Genomic DNA, 25,381 nt, shown 5'->3' on the forward strand with positions numbered 1-25,381 from the left:
GGGCAAACATTTTTATACAAACTTGAGCATAAATGAATAGCTATTCACAACTCACATGGACAATGCCTGTCAAAAACCTCAGTATACTTCGCTTAAAATTCGAAGCGCGAAATTCACCTGATGTTATCTTTTCGGATAGTAACCATATTAAGTTTGGGCTAGGTTGGTTGGCTTTCTATTTGAAAATGAAACCATCAAACTGTAAAATAACTCAAATTATTCAGAATAAATTTTTTTAGCAATCTAGCATTCTTGCCAGCTAATTTTATAATTTGTTTCTCTCTTTGACGAATGCACTCTTCGCTAGTTTGAATGAAGCTACTTGAATGTTTATTTAATGCATGCTTGTATGTATAAATGCATAATTCATGTATTAAATTCATGAATTAATGAATTGTATGAATGTATGTATTCAGCCTAGAAAAAATTTTAAAAAACTTATCTCAAAAAGATTTCGTTTTCTCTTGTGGAATCTTTTACTGAATGAGAGAATAAGTAATAGACACCGACTGGTCAAGGAACCAATCATGCATATCATTTTTACTTTCATATTACTTTTGATCCACAGCTGGATTCAAATTTTTGCCAGCCTTTGGATATTATCCGATGTTTACACTTAAGGAGTGTCGAAATGAAAGTACTTAAACATGCTCTGTTTTCGCTTCCTTTGCTTTCTTCAAATTTTAATAGATACCAAAGGCTTACTTGGTATATATGATAACGCCAAATACAATATTCGGAAAACAAATAATAAAACTTACATATAGGCTAAAGGTGATAAAATTTATTGATGCAAAGAATAAACATTTGATAAAAGAAGATCTAACAGCACGTAACACAAAGCAGTCTGAATTGAAAGCTTCATTTCTGAATTGAAAGCTTCATATCTGAATTGAAAGCTTTTTTTAAATATGTTATAGCAAAATTTTATTTGCATGCAACTCAAGAGGGCTGCTTCTTATGCGTTATTATCCTAAAATTGTAGATATGAGAAAAACATCAAATAAATTTTTCACCCAATTACTATTAAAACCAGCTTGATTTGTGCTTCTCAAAATATAAACATGCAAACAAACGTCAACCGCGAACAATGAAATCTACCATATTCGCTTGCTGCTAGCAAACACACATTTAAAGGCATTTGACATGCATAAGTACAGCGAATCCAAAAATAACTTGGGCCAAATTTATCAGAGCACGCGCACAAGAAAGGGATTGGAAACTGCCCACGTGAAATCACTGCGCGCTGCTCTAGGATTTCACCGATTTGCAAAGATGCGGAAACTGTACACATGTTTTTCTCTGTGCGCAATTTGATTGGTCGAGTGGCTGTGGCTGTAAGCCACTTTTACCTGTATCAAATACCTTTGAAGATAACTTGCTAATCATTCTAACAATGCACCATGTAATAATTAATATCTTTTTTAAGCCTTATTCATATCATACCCCGTAACAAGCACAATGAAGCGATGAATAACTTGACTGCTCTCCTCGTTGTCATTGTTCCGAAAAAAGCTTCTCTTCCAAAGAATATATCTAGCTTCTCTGTTATCGAATGTAGTAACAACTTATTTGACCGAATTAAGCTGAAAGAATTTGCCGTAATTCCTCGAAAGTACGCCACAGTGTTTATTGCAAAATCCACATTTTGGCTGCGGCGTTTAGTAGAGGGTGGCGTTTAATACAAAGTGAAAAGTGTTTAAAAATGAAAAATGGCGAGAAAGGTGCGATAAAAACAGATTTTAAATTATGCTTTCTTTTCCCAAAAACGATTTTGTGAAAAAAAATTTAAAGTTCACATAAACTTGTTTAGGTTTGGAAGTGTCAAGAAATGCCAATGTCACTGCCTCCCTGAGTATTCTTGTCTGTGACATGAAAACTTTCATAGTTTTTAAATAGTAGATATATAAACTCTTCGTTATTTCTTGTTTGTTATGCTTTCCATTGAAGGAGGGTGGCATTTATCAGAAGGCAGTGTTTATTACAAATGGTTTATTGAAAGTGCGGTGTTTAATGGAGGGTGACCTAGTGCATTTTCGTCACCTTTCGACGTCATTTCTCACAAAAAATCCTCAAGCAATTATTGATTTCTACAATTTAGTTCTTGGTAAAATGTATTGGTGATTTGAATAAGATTGTTCAATAAACTAACTTAGACCTTATTCTTTATTGGGACCTGTTTTGCTCGATTTTCAGCAATCATTCCACAGGTTTCAACTTTTCTCAATATATACATGTTTTCTATTTGAAGAATACAATTCCCTAAGATTTATTTAGATGGGACAGTTGTCTTTTAAAAAAAATTGCTATATCAAAATCATTTTCAACTCTTTTTAGAGACAGAGACATCAGTGCTTGATGGTAAGTTTGAAATGTGGGTTGGCTAACAGAAACTTGCTAGTTGTAGTGATAGAAACTATGGGGGCATGGCGGGCACAGGCCCTCAATCAGTGTTCTCTTCAGGAAATGCAGGCTTTAGCTGGATAATTGACAAATTCTTAAATAGCAGAAAGGCCATTCAAGGTATCGTATTGTCAGAAAATTGTGGGACTGAGCCCCCCCCAAATGAAAGCCTGAATCCCCCAGGCTAGCTGTGTCTACTTTGCGAATGATAACAAGAACAAAAGAGAAGAATATTGCATTTCATAAATTCAAAATCCGACATAGGGTAAGAAATACATTAATCAGTAAGTTGCCAGAAGATCTACAGAATTTGATACTTACTTAGCAAATTTATAATTTAGTTTAACAACTCTTCACTATTACATAGTGCAGGCAACTTTAAATTTTTCTTAATTTTTCAATATACTCAATAACTTTCAATAAGTAAACATTCAAAAACAATTCATCTCTTTGTTAATATTTCTGTGTAACTTTAAAGCATTTCACTTAAATTATAATCTAGAATTACAATAGAGTTGCTAGAGTTATAATAATTGAATATTCAGCTTCTGAACCAGGTTGCATGCTATGTTCAACAAATATAACATATTGGTAGAAAATGAATAAAAATCATGGGTTTTGTGTATATGGAAAATTTTTCAAACATATTGATAGTCAAGCATAATCTTTTGGCAATAAAAAAGAACAATGAAAGGTGTAGAAAAGGGTAAAAAAAGTTGATATGCAAGTCCAGCCTCTCTTAATATTTCAATGATATTTCCTAAAGAGAGCTCTGATTGGCTAATATTGCGGTCATCCTTACCAAGGACACCAGGCACAAAAGGGGAAGAGCAACAAATAGGGTAAAAACTCATTTTCACTTAGTTACCATAAAAATATGTGTTTGAGTCACCCCAAGTTCCCAACACATAGACCTCACCCCTAATATAAGGCTTGGGAAGTTTGAAAAATTATTTTTTGTTTGATTCAAAAATTTGATTTTTGGGCCTCAGGCAACCTCTTTCCAAAAGTTGTCTTTTGTACAGCTTCAAAAACCTTTGAAACCACTGATGACATGTCTTCCTGACTGTTTTTAATAGTAATTCCTTATGTTAAAACAAAAGCAATGTTCATTTTCAAGTAATACACAAATTTTAACATTGAAAAAATGCAGTCCTGGCAAGATTGATAATGCACAAACCCCCAACATTGGGGCAAAATTGAGAAAGCTGATGTTATTTTTACCTAAACATAAAGCTATCCATCTTTAAAATCAAGACTTTAATTGTATGTGCATCTATCCAACAATATTTAATCACAATCCATGCATCAAATACGCCAATTAAAACACCAGCCACCACATCTAAAATATGATGCCTACCAAGGACTATTCTTGAAACTGACACAACAACAGCCCATATCTTGACAAAGAGCAAATACGTCGGATCGATTCCACTTAAACTGAAAAGTACTGCGACCATGGAAACTCTTGTTGCATGGCCTGATGGAAATGAATATTTGTCAACGGAGACAGTGGCGAACATATCATCTTTGTTGTGCGATGGTCTCTTCCTTCCAGTCAGAACTTTGAGTGTACCAACAACGACAAGGTCTAACAGTAAGGCAGCTAAAAGGTTAATGTTAAATTCTTGCAAATTTCCGCTGGATTTATAGCCATAAAACGCTGATATCAAAAGCCAGGGAACTCCATGACCGGTGACCTCGAGAAACTTCAAGATTAATCTAGACATCTTTATCATTGTGGTCTTAGGCCTGCCTTCAATTGTTATGAGTGACGATAAATGCAAGTCCAGTAATAATACTGCACCAATAAAACTGCGTTCACTCTTAGCATTGTTCTCTAAATGCAGATTCGCCGTATTCTCTGTGGAAAGCTCCTTCTCTTTAGTCGCCATTTTTGTTGCAACAATTGCGTACTATATGTTGTTGTTACTGTCGCTTAGAGTACATAGTGTGACGTCATCAAAATCTTTTAGGATTTCAAAAATTTGACCACATAAAATGTGAAAGATAACCATAAAATACCTCTCGTTATGCAAAATCAGTTAGATATGTCAAAAATTGGGCGGGATATGGCAAATGAAAAATTTCAAGTTTGAAAATGGATTACTGTTATTCTGGCCTGGTTCACAAAGTTATGAATCAAGATCAAATTAAAGAGGTTTGATGGGGCGTCAAGAACCTGAGCTTATGTGGTCCTATCTCAGGCAATTTGTTTCTTGGTAATATCTATCACTGATTTTGCATGGCTGGCGGTATTTCAGAATGCTCTTTCAGGTTATCGTATCAAACTTCAACAAATTTCAAATTCATTTGATTGATTTCTGTACAAATCACACCGATTCGCTATTTCAAATATATGATTAAAACAACTTTTTGTGGCCAAACCGAATGTACACTATTGTGAAACTACACTTGTCCTTATCCAATAGAATATTTTTAAAACATACTAGCCAAAGATGTATTTCATGATGGCCGATTAAAAAGCCCAAAACTTTTCTCATGGCAGTTCCTCCATACTCAATTCCCGCTGCGTCGGTTTGAAAATATGAAAATCAAATATGATCATTTTATTTTGTAGAGAATGCGAAAATATCATTTATTTTCTCGCCTTCTCTACTAACTATCTCCTGAAATCCTGTTGCCTATGATCATTTTATTTCTTCTGCAGGGATTTTTTCGAACAGAAAAATTGCTTTTCGCTGTCCCTACCTTCTTCGTCTATCACATTTCCACAGTAGCGCTCGGGCTGGACTACTCTGGGAGCAAAAAGAAACCGACAATGGGCGGTTTTAGACTGATTGGGTGGCAAACGTCTAAATAAACATTTCTGAGACTAGATTTGAATTACATTTTTAGAGAAAGCTTGAGACTGAAATGCAAAGCATGTTGGCTGACCAATACCCAGTGTACGCGGCACACACACTACATCATCATAGACTTAACCCAACCCGTTTCTTTTTAATCTTATGAATCAGATGAGACTGGGTTGAGCGTGGGTCAAGAAAATCCGGCTCGCGCATCCAGATTCAGATTCCAACTGAAAACCCAGACTAGATCTAGGCTTAACCCAGACAAGCTGTTGTGCAAATCAAACTTAATTATTACTCAAAAGAGCCCCTCATGGTTCTTGCTTGTTGTGAAAGTTTGTATAAATAATTCTGGTTGTTCTCTTTACTTGAAAATTTTTCATCCATTCTGAATTCATTAAACCAGTCATATCACATTGCAAATTTAGAACAGCAGCAGCTTTTGGCTTTTCTTTACGAAACATTCATTTAATCCTAGGCAATCCAGCGTTTCTTAACACACAGCAAGTATAAATATTCCCGAAACAAACACTTGTCCGAAAATCCTTGTTTACTCAATCCGTAAATTTTTTCTTCGCTTTACTCAACGCATACAGACGCATATACCCATTTACTAGTTGTTGCCCCGGGTTCATCCCAGGTTCAATACAGGAGAGAACCTATGTTTCCAATTGAGATGCTCCCTGAACATTATAGATACCAAACGAAGAAAACGCGATTATGCAGTTGTATTCCCTAATTATCTACGTATTGAATGATATAATTGTCAACAGAGTAAACATTATATATGCTAAAACACATAACTGATTGTGAAACCACGTGTGAAATGACGACGGCTTTGAAAAAATAAAATATTTCAACATTTTTCGGGAGGAAAACATACTCTGACTACCAAAACATACTAATAGTTAACATATCACCCAACACGTGTACCAATTTGCGATACCTTGATGACGAGATAAAAATAAAGGGATAAATATCTTGATAAGTCTACCACAGCCTTGGCAATTACTAAATATGAAGTAATCATGCACCATTAGCCAGCCCGTCAGACGCATCAACTTACTTGGCATATTACTCAAGCCTGCAGAAAGTGCGAGCTTTGTAGCTGGGTTCTTCATCAAGGTAGTCAAATACTTAGGCAGTAAAGTCGACTATGAATACGGCATTTCAGTGTCACACAACTTGGAAAACGCCAAGAACAGAATTACGTAATGTTAATTATCTAGGTTCAACAATATACAGGGATTGTATTCACCAATGCAGAGATATCAAATAGGGACAGGTTTATAAAAAAGGCTAAATCGTGTGACTGGCTATCAACATTATTTCATTCAAAGTTTCTCATTAATAATGTTTAAATGCGCAAAATTTAGAAGTCAGAGTCCCAGAAGTTATATTCAATTTAATATTAACTTGAAGTTCGATTACAATATCTCATAACAATACAAAAATAACCCTGGGATTATACTGTCACCTTACTACAGGAACGCAAGGGGGACGAACGCGGTCCAAAAATTGTCCCTTGTCTCATGTCTATACTGCGTTCATATTTGTGGGCCTAGCAATGCCTTCAGGTAGACAATTGGTGTAGGGAACTCCTCTTATTCCAATGAAGAAACAGAAAAAGAACGGAAGTTTAATTACAAGTAGCAAACGATACTGAGATTTGAGGATCAAAGTGGATTGTTCATCAAAGGATTTCCCACACTGATTCTGTCCTCGTTTCCATGTCATCTTCTTTGAGATGGCCACAGAGATCTGTTGCCTGCAATGCGAAGGCGCATCGGCGTTCGATATATTATTGCTGGGCAGTTCGCGGTATAATCTAATTTCGTGCACAATTGTATGAATTAAAAACGTTGTCTGACAATCTCAAAAACAATAGTTACAGACGTAGAATATCTTAAGCTACGATACGCACAGTAACAACTTTCTACTTATGTACACTATGTAAAGGCTTTAAATCTATTTATGAAGTAAAAATACCCAGCTTTGCCGACCCGACTACGACCCTTTACACAGCAGTCTTTATCTTTTTTGAATTTTCACTCATTCTAAAAGAAAAAGGTTCGAAAGGTTTAAAAAAAATCCAGCAAATTTACTATCGACAAAGATACAAATTTGAAATTGGGTCTAACAAAACGGTTGAGCGAAGATAAACTGAAAAGATATTAGCAACAACAATAAACTCTGTGACTTATCCTATCAAAAAAGTCTTATCCGATATGAACAAAATTGCGCTTCTTCGGGATCAAGACTAACTACTATGAAGTCACAGTAAGATTCCCATGTACCAGAGAGATAAACTAATTCAGAAAGTTAGCTGCTTTTACAAATACAGCAGGCAGAATAGTTTATGTTGTTTGGGTAGGTTGTCATATTTTCTCCTTTCTTTCGACGCTCAAAATTTAAACTGTGGGTTTAACACAAGTTGATTTCCCCAAGAACAAGGCGCAATTGTCTGCAAAAATGACAACTAAAAAGCTGGATACTTACTTCATATCAGATGCACCGCGTTTCACCGGAACCTTATCTTTGGGCACATCTTTCAGATCTAGTGAAAACGGCAAAATATGTTAACACTTGCCAAGCAACAACAAGAATGTGACATGGTACTGACAATCGGTACATTCTTTTCAGAGCTCAGAAAACACCTAAATCACCCCAGGTTGAAATTTTGCTCTAGTTGCCTCAAAATGTCCCCTATATCGTTTGTAGAAAAGTTTCTAAGAAATGGAGTTTAAGTAAAATCACACATAGTTTGGTAGTTATGCAAAGTCGTTTAATAACCATCCTCCTTTCCAAGTCTTGAAACCATAATGCTTTCTTGGTTCTGATTCTTTTTTGTCCATTTTTGTCAAATTCTCAATAAAACTTAAATTTCACCCTGAACCAATTCTTGTGCATTTTATTTTAAAGTTTATGAGTGTCACAAAGCGTTGATAAAAAATAGAGACTTAATATAGAATATTGCATTTTATGTGCAAATTAAGAGGTTATGACGTATTGAGAGTAATCTAGCAGGCCTCAAAAGATCTTGCTGATCAAATTGAAGTATACAAACTATTTTTACAAGATGCCTCTCAACTGTGTATCTTTATACTAGTAAAAAGAACTTAGTAATCATTTCTTACCTTGCAGCCACCTGACCTGAGTAGCAGGTCCATATCTGGAACAAATCAGAAGGAATTTAATTAAGGGACAAGATAAATAATTTCATAATGACAACTGAAATCTGGTAGCTTGGCGGCAATTGAAGAAAAGCAGAAACTCTGTCCGAACAGCAGCTTCTGACTTATAGTCAATAAGAAACGATTCATGTTATGGCAGGCTTTTAGGCAAATTGTTGACAAAATAATAAAGCTGGCAAACTGAAATTCCAAATGAAACAAGCTAGTGTCCGTTCTGTAGGGGCACTTACTCTCATTACAAAATGACTTGTCAAAAGAAGTGGTCGCGAACAAGTCACAACATTGATTAAATCACACACAAGGCGAGCTTACCCTTTCTCGTTTCGTGCGGCTATCCTGAAAATGATGGCTGGCTTCGTGGTGAAGTCGATATGGGCACTGGTAAGAACGTCATTGTTCACTGTGCAGGAGGAGCTAGCCCCGCAGTAGACCCGTACGAAGGTGAGTTGTGCTGGTTGCTCTTTGCCCTGGTTTGTCTTGCTACTCACAGCCAAATAAACAGCATATTCAACTATGGTTCCTGCACTGTTAGTTGGCGGCTCCCAAGATAACTGTGCACCATCGTTGTTCTGGGATTAAATAGAAGTGGATTGCATTGTATAGCAGGAAAAATTGCAATTTCTTTTGGCAACCCTAATTCAAGGGATGAATAGACGATGCCAACAACCACAGACCGATTCCAAACAAAGGGCCAGCCAACGAAATTTTAAAACTTTGTATACTCGTGTATTGCATTTGAATTTGAAGCCATCCTTTCAAGTCTATTAATGAGGTATACCAACTTGAGTTGTACGCATAAAAAATGGAAACATGGCTGCAAGCTCTCAAGAGTTTTCTCGAGTTGTGCGATGCAACTTTCTATATTCTAGAGAAATACGTATATACTCCTAAAGCGATTTATTTGATGGCTTCAAAACTTTCGTGTTAATTTGAGAAACAGCAAATGTTTTCATCTACCAAATAAAAGTTGCTTTATGTAACTTACCTTTGTAATCTTTATCGACGAAGGAGCTCCAGGGAATCCTGAGTGCAAAAAATATATTGTTATATACTTGTATAATTCTTCCAGTGTATTATTCGAGCGAAATGTGTATACGATAAACTAAAAGATCTTGTAAAGTATCAAATTTCTATATAAACCCAATTACACTTTTGTGAGCGAAGCTTACGATGCTAAATTTCTACACGAAACTTCACGCTCAACACTATCATGAAAACTATGTTTAGTTTTTATCCATGAAACCAAAGCTGTCTATACGGCATCCACAAAAACAGTTATCATTATTAATAATTAAGCTATTTATTTAATTAAATGCAACATTCCGAAATTAGACTCTGTGTTATCTACAGGTTGTTATCGGTAGCATGGGCATATATTACTGTCCGGAGACAGTGGTGCAACGTTATCTTACTCTGTCATTAACATTTGTCTATTATTGTCTTTTTAAAAAACCACATTTGCAATGTCAAAAATTTAACCGCATGAAAAGCCAGCAGACTAACCCGGGCTCCCTCCGGGATTAAAGGCAATCTGTCTCGTTGTGGATTGGTTAACGAGAACAATAGTTGGAACAATAGCCTAAACACGATTCCAGCGCTCCGCCATATTTTTTACAATGCGATAAATTAAAGGGGACTGGAAACAATAAAAATCCCTTTGTGCTTATAACCAATCAACGTCGTGACAGATTGCCTTTAAACTCAGCCATGTCTTGTTAAAATGCTCACCCAGAGAGAAAAAAATCACAAAAGATCGCTGCAGTTCAAAGGGCATAGGGTACGTGACCTGCCATCTGTCTTATCACCTTCCATTAGACAGACGTGTGGAAAAGTGCACAAAATGTCTAGATATACTTTTGGGGTGGAGGATAATATGTCCAGATGGGTATTTAAATCTTCACGGGTGCATTAAGTTTTTTGAGAAATTTTGAGATGCAAAGCGTAAGGTATGCACAAAAAGATTTAGGGTAAAACCGTTGCATACATAGGGTAAAACATTAGAACTTCGAAATTCTGGTGCTAAAGGAAAATTGTATTCCTTTTCAAAAGAGGAGCAAATAAAGCACAGTATATAGAGGTGATCTAAAAGAACGGTTTAGAGAATTCAGAGAGCATCTAGAGAATTTGAATAGGTATCCGGAGACAAGTTAATTCAAGTGTTTGATCGAAGATTGTTCCAAAATCCATGTCCAGTGAAGAGACAACTAACTTCACATGATGGCCTTTATATTCTAAGCAAAAACTAGGAAACTATACATCGAGAAACTTACCTGGCAAGCACGTTTTAAAAGCAGCAACATCACTGTAGGGCCCCCGGCCACAGACATTAATTCCCGCGACTCTGAATTTATACGCAGTGCCAGATTCAAGGCAGACCTTTTTCATTCCTTTGAATTCGCCGTCACTTTCTATGTTCACATCCTGATGAAAAAACAACAGGTCAAATGCAAGATCGGATTTTGATGGTTTTAAGGAAGTATTTGAAATTTAAAAAAGTTATTTAAACAAGGTTAGTATTGATCAGCAAGGATTAACATGACAAAAAAACCCGTCATAAACCTTATCAATTCTATAAAAAGAAAATTCTAAATTATAAAATTAGCAAAAAATATGGAAATTAAAACGTACGTCTTCTCCGCTGTCATTTGGCATATAAAAATGGGACACGACGATGGAGGTGTTGGTCGTCATAGCTACATCGTACCATGGCGATTGACCTTTCTTACTTTGTCCTGAAATCGAGGTTCTTCTGACCTATGAAAGAAATTAAATTCCGATTCATTTTCAGAACAGGATACAGCCACTAGCCAATACATGTCAAATAAAGTCATAAACTCTGCTGAACCTTTATGGAGCCCTTTTGTGCTTAGAGAGCATTTTCTGTAATACAGACAAAAAAGAGGTACCATTGTTATACTACTTGCAATTGGTTACCTTCTTAAACTCTCAAACTTGTGAGTGGTAACTGACATGAAAGTTAGCGGCTAGAAATGTAGAAAAGTTCAAATCGAGTCTAAATGTTTCTTTTGTCCTAGTCAACAATTTCCCTCTTCTTGAAGGAAAACGTAGAGTGGTAGAGGTTAATGGCTGAAAGAGTAGCGTATCAGAATATACACAAAATCTTGAAAAAAGTTTTGAGGTACCTTTGTTTTGCTTGCGGATGGGTCTGTGTTCACTGGATTCATAGGCGCTTTAACGTTTCCATTTACATTTGCAGGGGCTTGCTTCACCGCAATGGACGACGTTGTCAGCTCACTTGACGTTGCAAGGGCAGCTAGAGTTGACAACGCGCTTGTCTGTATATTCGTCATTGCGCTCGTTAACATGCTGCTACTGCTATCCACAGATGAAGTGTAAGACGCGGTGATCGCAGCGGTAAGGCTGTTGGTATCCTGCGTGAAAAGTAACAAAGTTCTGTGGTCACTTCCTCGCTGTATAGTAACTTATGATAGATTCAATGTATCTGGCTGATAAATGTTAAAAATATAAAAGAACAGCTGGGTTGATACGACGAAAAAGTTTTGATAGAACTTTTTAACATTGAAAGTGCGGGAGCTACAAAAAAGCCTGTTCAGCACTGGCATGTTCAGCAATTAAGGACAGCAAGCCCATCAGACTCTTCATCCTTATTCATTACAATATCAATTTTCTTTAATAGAATTACCTTGCTAATCCAGCTCATCTATGGCCTTTGTCTTGGCCTGGGCAAAATAGAAGATTTAGACTTGTGCAAAGACTAGAAATAAAACAGCAAGTAATGGATACAAACCCGAACAACCGGCGACGTAAGAGTTTCTTGTGCATTGGGAACGGACACTTGAGGTGTTTGTACAACATCTTCTTGCTTGACAGCTTCATTTTTCGTTTCTTGAGATTTCATTTCCATATCAGCAACATCAACCTCCATCTTTGACTCACTTTTCTTTTCATCTGAAACGACATCCATGCTTTCAACTGGATCCTCCTCCTTCGAAGTGGATTCTCCTGCACCAGGTTTAACTTCCGTAACACCTTCTGTGGTTGCTACTTGGGAATCTTTTTCTAGCAATCCTTCACTTGCAGTTTTAACGCTTTCTTTCTTTTCCGTTAATTCGGCCCCTGATGCGTTTCCTAATCGAGTGCCTTCTGTTACCTTGCTGTCTTCAAGCTTGCCTGCTCCTGCTGCATCAGAAGACTGCACCTCCTTTGAATCCGCTGATTTATTCTCAGCTAACGTGGCTACTGGTGGCTCACTTTTGCTTGTTTCGGCTGCCTTGGCTTCTGATGTCTCGTTGTCAGATTCTCCAGCAACATTACCAGTAGTTGTTGAAACTACATCTGAAGATCCTGTCTCGGAAATCTTATTCTCAGTAGAAGGTTCCGGTGCTGTTGTCTTTTGCTCAAGTGGTTGGGTTATTTGTGTTTCTGATGCAGTTTCTTTTGTCGATTTAGTGTTTACGTTATTAGTCGAAGCTGATTTTGTTGCGTCAGACGAAACCACCGTTGATGCGGGAACGTTGGGTTGGTCACTCTTCGCTTCAATGCTAGGCTTTTTCCCTACAGCAGGAGAATTTGTTGGTTGAGGATTTGGTTCACCCTTTGCTGCTGTATTGGTTTTGACGATCTGTACCGCTGGGATTGGTTTTGATTGCAAGTTAGTTACGACAGCCTGAGGGGATGCCACTCCCTGTCGAACTGTGCCTACAGCTGTTGTCGATAAAGGAGAAACTGGCACACCAGTTATGCCGAGTTTCGCAACAACTGCTCCAGGGGAAGTAGCTAAAGCTGGAATACCAGCCTGACCTGTTTGCTTGTTCGCGAGTTGTGCAGCAGCTATCTGTATAATTTGCTTGTTAACAGGGCTCTTTGCAGTGTTTGCAACTACAGCAGGAGTTGTGCCTGTCACAGTAGGTCTTATGGTTGACATTCCTGCTGTCGTGCTTCCTAATGTAGCTGGTGTAGCCCCTCTAACCTGAGCAGGAGCTGCACCTTTCAAAGCTGTTGTCTGACCCCTTAACAACGCAGCCATCTGCTGTGGTGTAACTGTGACAGTGGCACTGCCTGTTGCTGCTTGTCCACCAGGACTTATTGCCCGGATAAAGGTCACTGTCTTTGGAGGCCCACCACCAGTTCCAGGGATTTGTGCCTGGACCAATGCATACTGTGTAGGTGTCCCACCTGGTGCTGCAGCTGTTGTGGCAGGGGCTTTCCCAGTGGCAGGAGAATTCACTTTGACGGCTCCTTGAAGGGAAGTGGTGGGACGTTGCAAAGAAACTAATGATTGGCCGGCAACAGCAGGCCTAGGACCAGTTACTGTAACCCCTGGGGTTGGCGGTCGAATAATAGCAGCCTGCGTTCCTCTAAGTTGCCCAGGTAAGACTGTTTTCAGTTGTGCTGGAGTTGTAACTTGAATTACTCGTCCCCCGGCAATTGTTTGTCCCATGCTAGATAGCGCCGTCTGAATCCCACCTTGGACTTGAACTGATTTGCCAGGAACGGCTGCAACAGCTGCCTTTTGTGGCAGCACTGTCACAGAGGATTTTGACGTGGCATTTGACACAGCTGGCTTCACTTGACTGGATCCTACACTGCTTTGTGCCGGTTGAGACAGTGTGTGACTTTGTGTTGCTGCTGGGGTATTGTTGACTTTTTTGACCGTGGCTGCTGGCTGAGCTTTTGTAGCAGTCGCAGTAGTTGGTACAGTCCCCTTTGCTGACATGTTATGAGTAGGGGTGGTGCTATTCGCTGCTGCCACATCGTGTTTTTGGATTTGGATAATATATGCTTCCGCTAGACAAACAGGAAAAACAGGAGCCATTTAAAAAGACTGAATTACACCTAATTATGGTAGATAATTTGCAGTTTCAATCACTAAGGGTTTAGCAGGGTATGGCGTCAAACTTAACAAATTGACTGAGGCTCTTTTATAGTATCCAAAAACAATGAATTGACTAAGATCAAATGACTTTTATGTTTTTTAATTACATACCGTTGATAAAACAAAAATGACTACAATAGAAATAAAATCATGATTTTTTTGTGTGGGTCGCTTGGCACTACAACTCTCAGGAGTGGGTTACTGGTTTTTTACACCGACTTTCACGATGTATACAGTAAATCGTCACTAGGAGACAATAGGACTCAAAAGGTACTGCATTACCTGTCGGGAGGTTTCCCCAGCAAACCTCCAAAGTGCTTGTGGTCGCCCGTACAAGCTGTACTCTTGCAGGAGCAGGTGGCTTATCTGGCAAAGGAAACATTCATCGTATAACAATCATGCCAAATTTCAACTTTAACATATGAATAGCTATCTTTTTGAGGTCATCTACTGCCAACAAAACGTGTTTTTTAACGGTTCGATGTGAAAATCCTTCATTTGTGATTTTTTCCCTTTGAGTATACCGCTCGAAATATATCCAAAGAGATCAATATGACACAATATAAGCAGGTACTGCAACAAGACAAGGTACAAACACCTCATAGATAGGGGTTTCCCAACGACCTAATGTATATTTTTCTTCTATTTTTGTCATTTAAAACTGGATTTTGTCTCATTAAATAATTGGCTGTAATCAAAGACTAGAAGACAAACAAGAAAATAAAAAGTTACGTAACAAGCAGTCAGGTATTTTAGTTAGATTGGTTCACATTTTCAAAGAAACGCACCTGTTTCGAGAAACCACAAATCCTTACAGCAAACCTACAAAAACCCAGACACTGAATTAGTCGAAAACTATGCTAACCACAAAACAAATTAGCTTAATTTAAAAACCATTCAAGGTCAGGTCGAAAATAGGTGACATGATTAAAAATGAATCGTTATTTATCTTTTATCTTCTCATATTCAAAATTAACCTTGTTTGAAGGCGATTCGAAATGATCATCCATTTATTTTTTGCTTTTACATAAGTTCAGCTTATTAAAATTTTATTCTAAAAACTCTTATTAAAGTAATCGACAATAGAACTATTAACCTCAATAGATATTTGATAAACTCAGACATTCCCTCTTGTTTGCTATCAGGACAACAAGGTGAAGAATCGCATTGTGTAGAAAAACGACAAAAAAGGAGAAGATCACAATTCCTTAACTAGGAAACTACGAAGTAGTGCTAAATTCAAGATAACCCTTCCTATAACCCTTTTATATTCATCCCTAAAGTTTAGATTTAATTGCATACATATCTTTTGGCAGACTAAATCAGTTGTCCTGCTGGACTAAATCAGTCTATTTTCAAGATGTCGTGCTCTATAGAATGGCTAAGATAGAGAAAGTAATAAGCTAGCAAAGCATAGTATGGGATAGCACACTTCTGGCAATGGATTTCGATACACACTACCTGGTTGTTCCATGCCTTCCTGTAGCCATCTCTCCCACTCCATACGTACATTCTGGAATTGACCTGCAATTGTAAACCACAAATTGAGTTATTGGGAGTGGCAGGTTGTGGGAGGGCAGCCATTACATTCCCATTAGCCTCTCAGAACAATTTACTGCAGGTTGAGAACATCTATCAAAATCAGTCATGTATCTTTAATTTATTATCAAAAAAATATTCAAGTTAGAATACTTATTCAACAATGACTAGACTATGAAAAAGAGGGTATTTATGAATTTGATTACAGCTCATTAGATTACCATGCGATATAAAAACCATACATACTGTGGATTTTGCCAATTTTTATTATCTGGTTTATACGACTGAACAAGGAAAGGTTCGGGTTCATAGCAATTTTAGCAACGTAGCAATTGTATATGTTAAGCAGTTTTAATCAGAGTACAAAACTAACTCGTTCAGCAAACTTTCTGTAGGCCGAACTTAAATCAAATTCGACATCCGCACTTAAACTAAAAAATGTTTATTTGAGAAGGAAAGCTATTATATTTATCCAATAGAGAGAGAGATAAAGCAAAATATATAGAGATACAAGCAAAATATTTGCAATAAAATGCCAAATAAAGTACTCAAATAGACCAAAGAATTACTTATTTACCATTTGCTACTTGAACCATATATCACAGACACTACTCAAAAGAAAAATATTACATTCTACAACAAAAGCCTCGGTGACAGTTTTTTAAAACATCGTATTTCATGACGTATTCGAGCGTGATATCAAACTGTGACAGATAAGGATGAATCTGTACCATTTTGCAATGTACGAAACTACAAAACGGTGAACCTTACCGACACGCCACAGTGACCAGCTCTTGGTTTTGGAATAAAATCGTCAAGGGTATCAGTATTGATTATTTCCCACTTCATCTTGTCTGTGGAAAAATGAATACAAATCATTTACGTACTGCTTCTAACTCAAGCTAAAAATGACCAATCGTTTAAGACCTTTTCTAAAACCAAAAAATAAATAAACACAGGATGCAATATCCATTTCAATTACATATTCATGCACTTAATTCTGCATAAAAATGTCCCTTACGATTTAATTTTGGCATTTCATCATTATTCTGTACTTGCTGTTTTTCACGCAGAAATAATCATTTAAACAACAGTATAAGAGAACTTTATGCTAAAAAGTCTTAATTAAAATGTGCACATAACAATTCTTGACTGTAAAAAACTATATGTATTTACAGTTCGGTGGGTTGAGCTAAGTTGCAACTAATAGGTCACCTTTAATGTAATCATTAAAAAATTGCAATCAAGACACCCATCACTATATTCCCTTCATACAATTTAATTTTGTCCTGTATTTGTATTTATACTGTATTTTATTTTGTTGTAGTTTAGTTTAGTAATTTGTTGGTATTGATAACACATAAATTGTATGTGGAGAATTTACAATATGAAACTGAACTGAACTGAGAATGGCTGTCGATCTTTATATCAATCTTTAAAGGAAATAATAGGGGTTTCTTCAAAAAGATTCGACAAAAACGATTATAATAGCTTTTTCTTTCTTACCAGTTTTGCCTTCTTATTCGATTCATTAATGAAAATTTTTACTGTATTTATCTATATGAATGAGTTCTAAACCCCTGTTCTAGACAAGAGCAAAACAGGATAAGCGTGATTTTAAGAATATAAATGTCACCTATATCCAAGGAAGCTAGCGAATTGGTACATTTCCATTCTTTCTCGTGGCCACCTTTTGCTTCCTCAACGACAAGTGGAACCCATCCACCAAACACAAACATTCTAAAACAATGACCGAAACAAATTATATTGCTGCATATAACAAAGATATCATTGAGAGATTCAACATAAACATTTACATTATAGTTTGAACGGCGTTTAGTAGTGGTAAACCAAAGCACTTTTAGTAATGTAATCCAGTTACTGAAGATGCTATTGCCGTAAGCAGATAAGATCGGGGAGATTATTTGCTTATTCTGAAATTTTGATAGGTCGAAGCTGATTCATTTTTAGTATAAAAAGCTACTCACTTTTTGCCAACTATGACTGATGTGTGCAAACTCCTTGGTAACGGAGCCACTCCAGTTGCTATTGGCTTTGTCCAAATAAGATTATCTGCAAAAAGAAAGTACTTCATTACACTAAAGCATCATTAACTTGTGCCTTGTCCCCAGTCAAATTTGATCGAGGAGAAAAGAAATAGTGAGTGAGTGTTTAAAAAGTGATTAACTCAAGGGAAATTGAAATGTCATGATTGAAGCAGCAACAGTTAAAAGCTAATCAGGAATCATGAGAGTTGAATCATCAACAAAAGGACCAACAAGTACATAATTGAAACGGATTGATAACAGATCTTGTGTTCGAGATATTTCAGACATCAACGACAGTGATCAATGGTGATGATGATTACATTGATTTGTGATAACTAAGAAGATTATGCCGATGATTGATTGATGATGATTGATAACTGACGAGATATGATGAGTGATGGCAAAGGTGAAAGATCCCAACAAACAATCAAATCGTAGTTAATAGGCCATGATTACTTACTGCAATCAAGAACATAAATGTCTCCCAATCTGCACCCACTCATCCCACCATAAACGATGAGTTTTGGTGCTCTGTCTCCATTGTTAAATACAACGGCTGTGTGCGATTCCCTTGCGGTTGGCGGATGACCGTAAGTGCGGGGAAGTGACCACTGTAGGTTCTGAGAGCTCAGATCAAGAATGTAGAGGTCGTTTAAGTACCTAAAATTGATATACAGGATGATTGCTGTTAACCCTGGTTGGGAAGTGCTTTAAGCCATATAAACAGAGCTGTACACTTTCTAGTGTATAGAAAAGGATCGTTTAAAGCCGCCACATCGATATTCACATTTAATGCGCTCATAATGCCAAGACATGAAATAATGAATCTTCATTTGGGCTAGATTAAGTTCCAAAAAGAAAATATTAGCTCCAGAAACCAGAAGTCATAAACGTAACCATGTTTCCCTTTTGATTTAAACTTTTCCACTGTTTATGTGCAGAAAAGTTCTACATAAGCAGATACTGCCTTTCGTAGTACATACGAACGTGAGGCTTTTGATGAAAATTTGCGCAACTGAAGCTCGTCTTTGAAGCATGTTTTACATTACATAAAATGCAGAACTTACTATCAAATTCTTAGGTCGCAAAAGTCGGTGATATATTTGCAAAATTTCTTTAAATTTGCATTCGCGATATTTTTTATTCATTTTTAGTGAAAAGGTTAACAAAAAACGGCGACAAATCATTTTATGTTTTCATGCTATCATGCTTTCAAGGGGACAAATCCTTTTATGTAGCTTTGGAGTGTGTGTTAATTGCTTTGAGCTCAAGAACATTGCGGCAGGAGATAGTTAACACCCACAATCATTACATGCAAATCATACTGTTAAAAATCAGCTAAGTGCGTGAAAATTCCAAAACAAAATCGGCAGCATTGAATTTCTCATCAAAATCAACGAAAAGAAATTCAAACAAACCTTGGAATATTATGTCTTGGGTCATCACTGTCGTTGGCTAAGCCTCCAAAAAGAAATGCTTTTCTTCCAACCAATGTGAGACTATGTCCCAATCTTGGACAAGGAGAAGGACCATTGAGCGGAGGGCTTGGATATAAATGCTTCCATTCCCATCTACTGGCTTGTAGCTCATATAACTGTTGAGAAATGAACAGCTTGTACAATTTATCTGTCAATTTACTTGTGAGGAAATTCTTACTGTCTACGGGAGGTAGGAGATTTGTTAAGAAACATAGATCAACCGGTATTATCATATGCAACTTGTTGCAAATTATAATATTCATTAAGCATGTCACCGCAAACTAGACAGATAAAACAAACTTAACTGATAAAACCTAGATCGTTAAATATAAGATAACTAAAAACCTAAGAATATGATGAAATAATCTGATTCATTAAAATATATAATAATCTAAAATCAACAAAGAATCATAAAGCATAAAATATGATGAAATGTAAAATGAGTAGCATAAGACTAACAGGGATAAACATAAAATGGGTAAGTAATTTAAATCAGATTTTTATATCATGGGATTACAGCTACTGGCTGTAATCAAAGTGATTTTAATGGCGTCATTGAGCAATGTAAAAAGCTTTGAAAATATGTGCTTTAGATACACAGAATTAAAACAAATAAGACTTACTACATCAAAAATAATAAAAAACCAAAGGAAGAAGCTTTATTTCTCCACACAGTAATTTTTATAAAAAATTCGACTATACTTCCACTGATGCACAACAGAAAGGAAAAATAATTTTACGCATATAAATGATAATCTAATACCAAAATAATAGTACTTTTCATCTCTGAACTTTTGCTTTAAACTCCAAGAATAATCAGACAGAGAAAGACACACAACATGGAATTTCATTAAAAATAAACAGTAACACAACATTGGCATAATACAAAATGTACACCTTTTACATAGGATAGGACACAATGTCCAAGCTCATAACAATGAAGGGCCCAGTTTCACTCTATACCATTCTAATAACCTTCACCAGACACAAAACTTCAGGTGGTGATTAACAGCACAGGGGTTTACTCCAAAAAAATACCAGAAGCTGGGGAAGGAGTATGAATCCTTATAGTTCACTATGATCCACAAAACCAAAGTTCATTTGCAGGTCTTTTGGTCTTTTTATAACTTAAAATGGAACCACCACAAAAGACGACACACAACTAACTTGCCTGACTGAATATTTGTTCCTATCTTGACACACAAATTAAGCTACATCAATTTCCTATAAAACTGATTGAAATATTCAATTTTGATTAAAGGTTATAATTGGAACCCAAAAAAGGCTAGAAGTTTCCCATAATTGGCTTCTCTTGAAGAAAATCACAGAATCTTGGCATTTGAAAACATAAAACTGAAGGTGTGGTTGTCTGAAGAAAGGGACATATATACACTGACAACAAATGTGTAATACATACGAGTCTAGCATATCTAACACAAACCAATTAGCTAACCTAAAACCAAATTCTGCATTTACCTAAACATCATACTCTCAACTGTTAAATAACAAATTACCTCAGTATGTCAATACCTCTGAAATACCCAATTGCTTGAAGATGCCACAAATTGAACACCATAACTATTTTTCATAAACATCTATGGGTCATTTCCTGGTCATATCATGCTACATGTTATGTTAATTCACTAGAAAATGTTGTTTTTAAAACCATAAAAGCCCCATCTATCCCTTTGAAGCCCACTCCAAAAACACCTTCCTTTTGAAGGAAAATTTAGTAACAGCCCCCCCCCTGACTCAAACAAGGATAGCAAAGATAAACAAAATGATTTAAATGCTAAAAATTAAATTTCTCAAATAATGTTTCCTATTTCTAATTTTTCATTTTGTTTTAAGTCAGGAATTTGTTCATCTTTGCCTTTGGTTTTCTGGCAGCCACTGAGACTGAGAAAAGTGAGCAGAAGATCACCTTGCAAACACACAAATTTTTCAAGGATCCTTGTTTCAGTTGGTGTGGATCTGAGAAAACAGCCTTTTGGGCTTCCAACAATTTGCAAATCAAACATAACAGTTCAAGTGTTAAATGATCAACTTGATTTTCAGTCTTGAAATTTGAAGAGATATATCCCAGTGACAAAGGCATCATTTACCCAGCCAATCTTTTGAAACTACACTTTACCCCTTTAACTAGCCCCTCTCTTTAATAGCACCCCTAGAATAAACATTTTCCTCACCTAGCTGTAAGAGAAAATTGCTGCTTTTTAGTGTATTCATGATTCAGAATTTTATATTAAAACAGCATCAGTGGTTTCCATATAAAATCTACGCATAAGGTGCCTAAAATAGGAAATTTTTCAATATATGTATAATGGTAAAAGAGCTTAGTTCCTTGCTTCACTGCCTTTGGCTTTTTAGTGTTACTGATTGGTATCCAAATGCTGTAAGTGGATGAGAGCAAAAACTATAGGTTGATCATCTTTCTTATACAACAATGTTTGGTGCATTTAAAAGGCTTCCAATTCACAATTCATACCGATTCTTTTGAAAATAATGTCTCTGACAGATCATATCTCACAATCAGGTCACTATACTTGGGATCACTGGCATAGGTCACTATGACCTGACTAATCACAAAAGTGACTTCTCAAAGGGCAGTAAGCTAGGTCTCTCATATCAAACAACTTAACAGAATTCTCCCAACATCTGATAAAATTTAAAACAAATTTTTTTCTAACAGTATGAGTCAATTTCTTGCAGCGGCCCTGTGTTTAAAAGCGGTGAGAAGTATTTTCATAGACAGAGAACAGCATCAATCTTCTTACTTATAAGTAGAAATCCCACCCTTAAAGACTATCTGAATGGGTGCTTAGAATAACAAGGCACATATATTTAAGCAAATTTTTTGGAGATTGCAATGTCTAACATTGCAATCTTTATAGTATCATATTGCATATTGTATCAGTTTATAGTAAAGTTAGCAAAGAAAAATTTGAATTAGGCAATCTAGATAAATTCCTAGGGTTGAAAGTAAAGCAGTTCACCAACAGTAATGAAGCACTGTATGCTGGGGAGAAATATTAGCAAATGTTTTTTTGGTTTTGATGTTCTCTTGCATTTTGTGTTGGTCCTCAACAATTTTATAGTTGCTCCTGCCTCTTTTTTATTGCTGCTGTTATCTTTGCAAGATTCAAAGAACCTGACAGACAGCCTATCTTCCTTCTGGCATATTGACATTTTCAAATGGAGATCAATCCTCAAAAAACCAAAAGCCCGCTATTTATTATTGCTGACATCATTACAAAAGTCAGAGAAACTGTTGGACATCCTATCTTTCTTCTGGCATTTGATATTTTTAATTTAAGATTGATTTCCCCAAAAACCCAAAGAATTCAAAGTCATTCCTAGGAGCCTAAAACATGCCCTCCTAATAGTTGACTTTCTTTTATCTTGATCCCAGATTTAAAAACCCAAATCTCTTTGTTTTTGCTTTTAATAGGTAGATATTAAACAAAAGATTTTCAAAAAAGAATCTCCTGCAAAGGAAAAAAGTTTGCCAACGCACAAAAGCAAACTTTTTCCATTTATTTTCGAAATACAAAGTATATATTTTGTCATTTATTTTATACTAAATATTTTCCCAATATATATATGCAAAGATATTTGAATCTAAAGTGTTATGTGCCCTTTATATCAAAGAAAAATATCAAGCATACAAACATCAAAAAATTTAATTAAAAAGATACATATCAATATCTTGTAAAACTTATATATACTTTATTGCTATGCACAATTTTAAACTGATAAAGTCGTCAAATTAACAGCAATTAGAAGAGAAAAATTAGCATAATTTATCTGTGAAGCAGAGAACTTTTTTTAATCAAAATCACCATCACTAAATGTGGATTCCATGGCAGTTTCAATCCCGGTAAATTTTTGTAAAATTACCAGTGTACTCTTGCACACCTAAAATATGGGTATGGTTCTGGGTGTGGCTCAAATTAAAGAGCCTTTTCAAATATGACAAAATGAATTTCTAAGTTTTTTGTAACTTGACATTAGAAAAAAGTGTGTCATTCTAAATTAAATGATCTTGAGATAAGGGCTGCCAAGAATTTTTAGTGGCCCTGTGGCAAAGCAAAAATCATGGTGCCTTCAAAAATTTTTCGAGCAGGTTCTTTAGATTAACACACTTAATACACTTCAGAATATTTTTTGCAGTCGTTTTCTTGCAATTGTTTAATATTTTTGACATATTTCTGTTTGCTTTGATTAATTCCATTCTTAAAATAGAATTTCTTTATAAGGCTTCCTAGACCTTGAGGCCTTTGGACAATTTGCCCCTGCCCCCTTTTGGCACCCCTGCTTGAGATAATCCTTTAGCATAATAGGTCTCTGGCCTTTCTAAACATTGTTTTTAAAATTATTCCTTTATTTGCGGAACCTTTTGGAATTTGAATTACAGCTACTGATATAAGTGGTAGGTAAGCAAAGTTCACAACTTTCAGTCACTGAATTTTCCGAAGATGTAAAATTGGTGTAAACAGGATAAGTGCTGGGAAAATATGCATACACTCAAGAAAATTTTGTGCACATTCATGTGTGCACACTTATCACAAGTGCACTCTTGCTCTTCCAGGAAATATCTTGTGCACTTCCGAGATCTAGTCGAAAACTGCCATGAAACCAAGACTGGCTCTGGGTGGGCAACAATCATATTTTCTATAAATCAAAGGATGGGTAGAATGCTCCAAAATTCAACAAAAACAATAAACTTACATGTGGCAAGATTAATTTTCTTTAAAGAGAGTTCGACGGAAATGAACATAATTTCCCGTTGGTGTTAAACCAGAGTAGAATCCATGTAACGCTCGCGCCAAATATACGCCAACAAACAAAAGAAATACAATGGGAAATCGGTAGTATACCGCCGGAAATCTCCGCCGGAGCAAGCTACATTGACTCCACCCTTGGTGTAAAAAGCGCCAGCAGGCGAGAAGAAAAAAAGCTGGAAAGTTAATCTTAATGCTGCTTTTTTATTTGCTTTTAAGATTTAAACAATAAAAATGTTTACAGACGAAAAATAACTTAAAAAACAATAACCGGTTCTCTCACTATTTGTCGGAGTTCTCTAACTGCCCTTTAATAACAATGACATCCCTGAAAATCATAAATCCCTAAATACAATCAATGCATCCCTGAAGATCGTCATGGCGGATAAGTGATTGCAGCCGAACCAGAATTCTATTGTGTTCTACAAACCAAACCCAGGAGCAGTCCTCCCCCTACAGCAAATTCTACCAAAATATTTCTTATTTTTCTTATCTTTATAGTCAACCTGATAAACTTTTAATCGAATATTCACAGTATATACAAATCAAACTAAACTTACCTCATTGGAATACCGTCCGTACTCCACCATTCCTCCAAATATAAGGAGTCTTGTTCCATCACAAATAAATCCGAACGCAGCGCATCCTGGCGGAATATCACCTTGGACAGCAGGGGAAAACCACTGATTGGTAGCTGAAATAAAAAGGATGCAAAAGCATAGTATTACATACTAAAATTTTTATCATTCAATCTTAAAGAAGAAACTGAAGCAGCAAAAGGCCACGTGAATGATGCCGCAGCTAGGCCAGTGAAACTTTGATAGGCCCAAAACAACACCGCGCATCGGAACTGTTAATAAACTCACAAGTGTTGTAGACATGAAGTTCCTCAACTATTCCTTCATTTCCACCACCAAATATTACAATAAGATCACGAATGGCTACTGCTCTGTGACCATGTCTTGGTCGCGGTCCCGGCCCAGAAGGATCGGATACGCGCTTCCATTTCATCAAGGCTGCCATGTTGTTTACATGAATATCAGAATGAGATGGCGCCAAGGCATTAAGTGCGCAGGCGCAAAAAGAGCCTGACAACAAAAATGCCACACAGACCTTAGAGGTTTTTATCCAATCCAGCTGAACTTCTTGTGTTTTCGAATTTGTTATCAGTGAAACACGAATGCAGGGGATGGAAAGTCAAAAGGACAGGGTTTTTTTTAACGTGCAGTTCTACACTAAATGGGCAGTTTTGAAAATTTTTTGTGTAG

At 36.4% G+C, this 25,381-nt stretch overlaps 1 protein-coding gene across 2 annotated transcripts; it reads right to left on the reverse strand.

The window, feature by feature from the left end:
- Window positions 1-5,931: 5,931 nt before the first annotated feature.
- Window positions 5,932-25,178, reverse strand: LOC135686754 (host cell factor). 2 transcript variants are annotated; one of them, XM_065203065.2, is made up of 19 exons: window positions 24,980-25,178; window positions 24,674-24,807; window positions 19,270-19,445; window positions 18,312-18,511; window positions 17,792-17,876; window positions 17,440-17,543; window positions 16,575-16,657; window positions 15,726-15,788; window positions 15,053-15,086; window positions 14,547-14,630; window positions 12,177-14,176; window positions 11,551-11,799; window positions 11,036-11,161; window positions 10,678-10,828; window positions 9,393-9,430; window positions 8,720-8,976; window positions 8,351-8,385; window positions 7,713-7,770; window positions 5,932-7,270 (listed from the first exon to the last, which is right to left on the reverse strand). In XM_065203065.2, the coding sequence occupies exons 1-19, from the start codon at window positions 25,134-25,136 to the stop codon at window positions 7,231-7,233; spliced, it is 4,074 nt and encodes a 1,357-aa protein (XP_065059137.2). In that variant the 5' UTR covers window positions 25,137-25,178; the 3' UTR covers window positions 5,932-7,230. The 2 variants fall into 2 exon arrangements, with proteins under 2 accessions (XP_065059137.2, XP_065059136.2); XM_065203064.2 differs by having other exon boundaries at window positions 15,723-15,788.
- Between the last annotated feature and the right edge of the window lie 203 nt (window positions 25,179-25,381).

Source organism: Rhopilema esculentum, chromosome 6, assembly GCF_057945365.1.
Source record: "Rhopilema esculentum isolate cy_ngs chromosome 6, ASM5794536v1, whole genome shotgun sequence".
NCBI classification, from domain to species: Eukaryota; Metazoa; Cnidaria; class Scyphozoa; order Rhizostomeae; family Rhizostomatidae; genus Rhopilema; species Rhopilema esculentum.

Bases quoted from the DNA above. Each gene is read 5' to 3' on its own strand.
- LOC135686754 (XM_065203064.2), bottom strand. From the start codon at position 25,136: ATGGCAGCCTTGATGAAATGGAAGCGCGTATCCGATCCTTCTGGGCCG. The intron at 14,631-15,052 runs GTGCGTTTCTTT...TTCCTTTGCCAG, and splicing joins TTTGTGGTTTCTCGAAACAG to ATAAGCCACCTGCTCCTGCA. The intron at 7,271-7,712 runs GTAAGTATCCAG...TTTTTCTTTTAG, and splicing joins CGCGGTGCATCTGATATGAA to AATGAGTGAAAATTCAAAAA.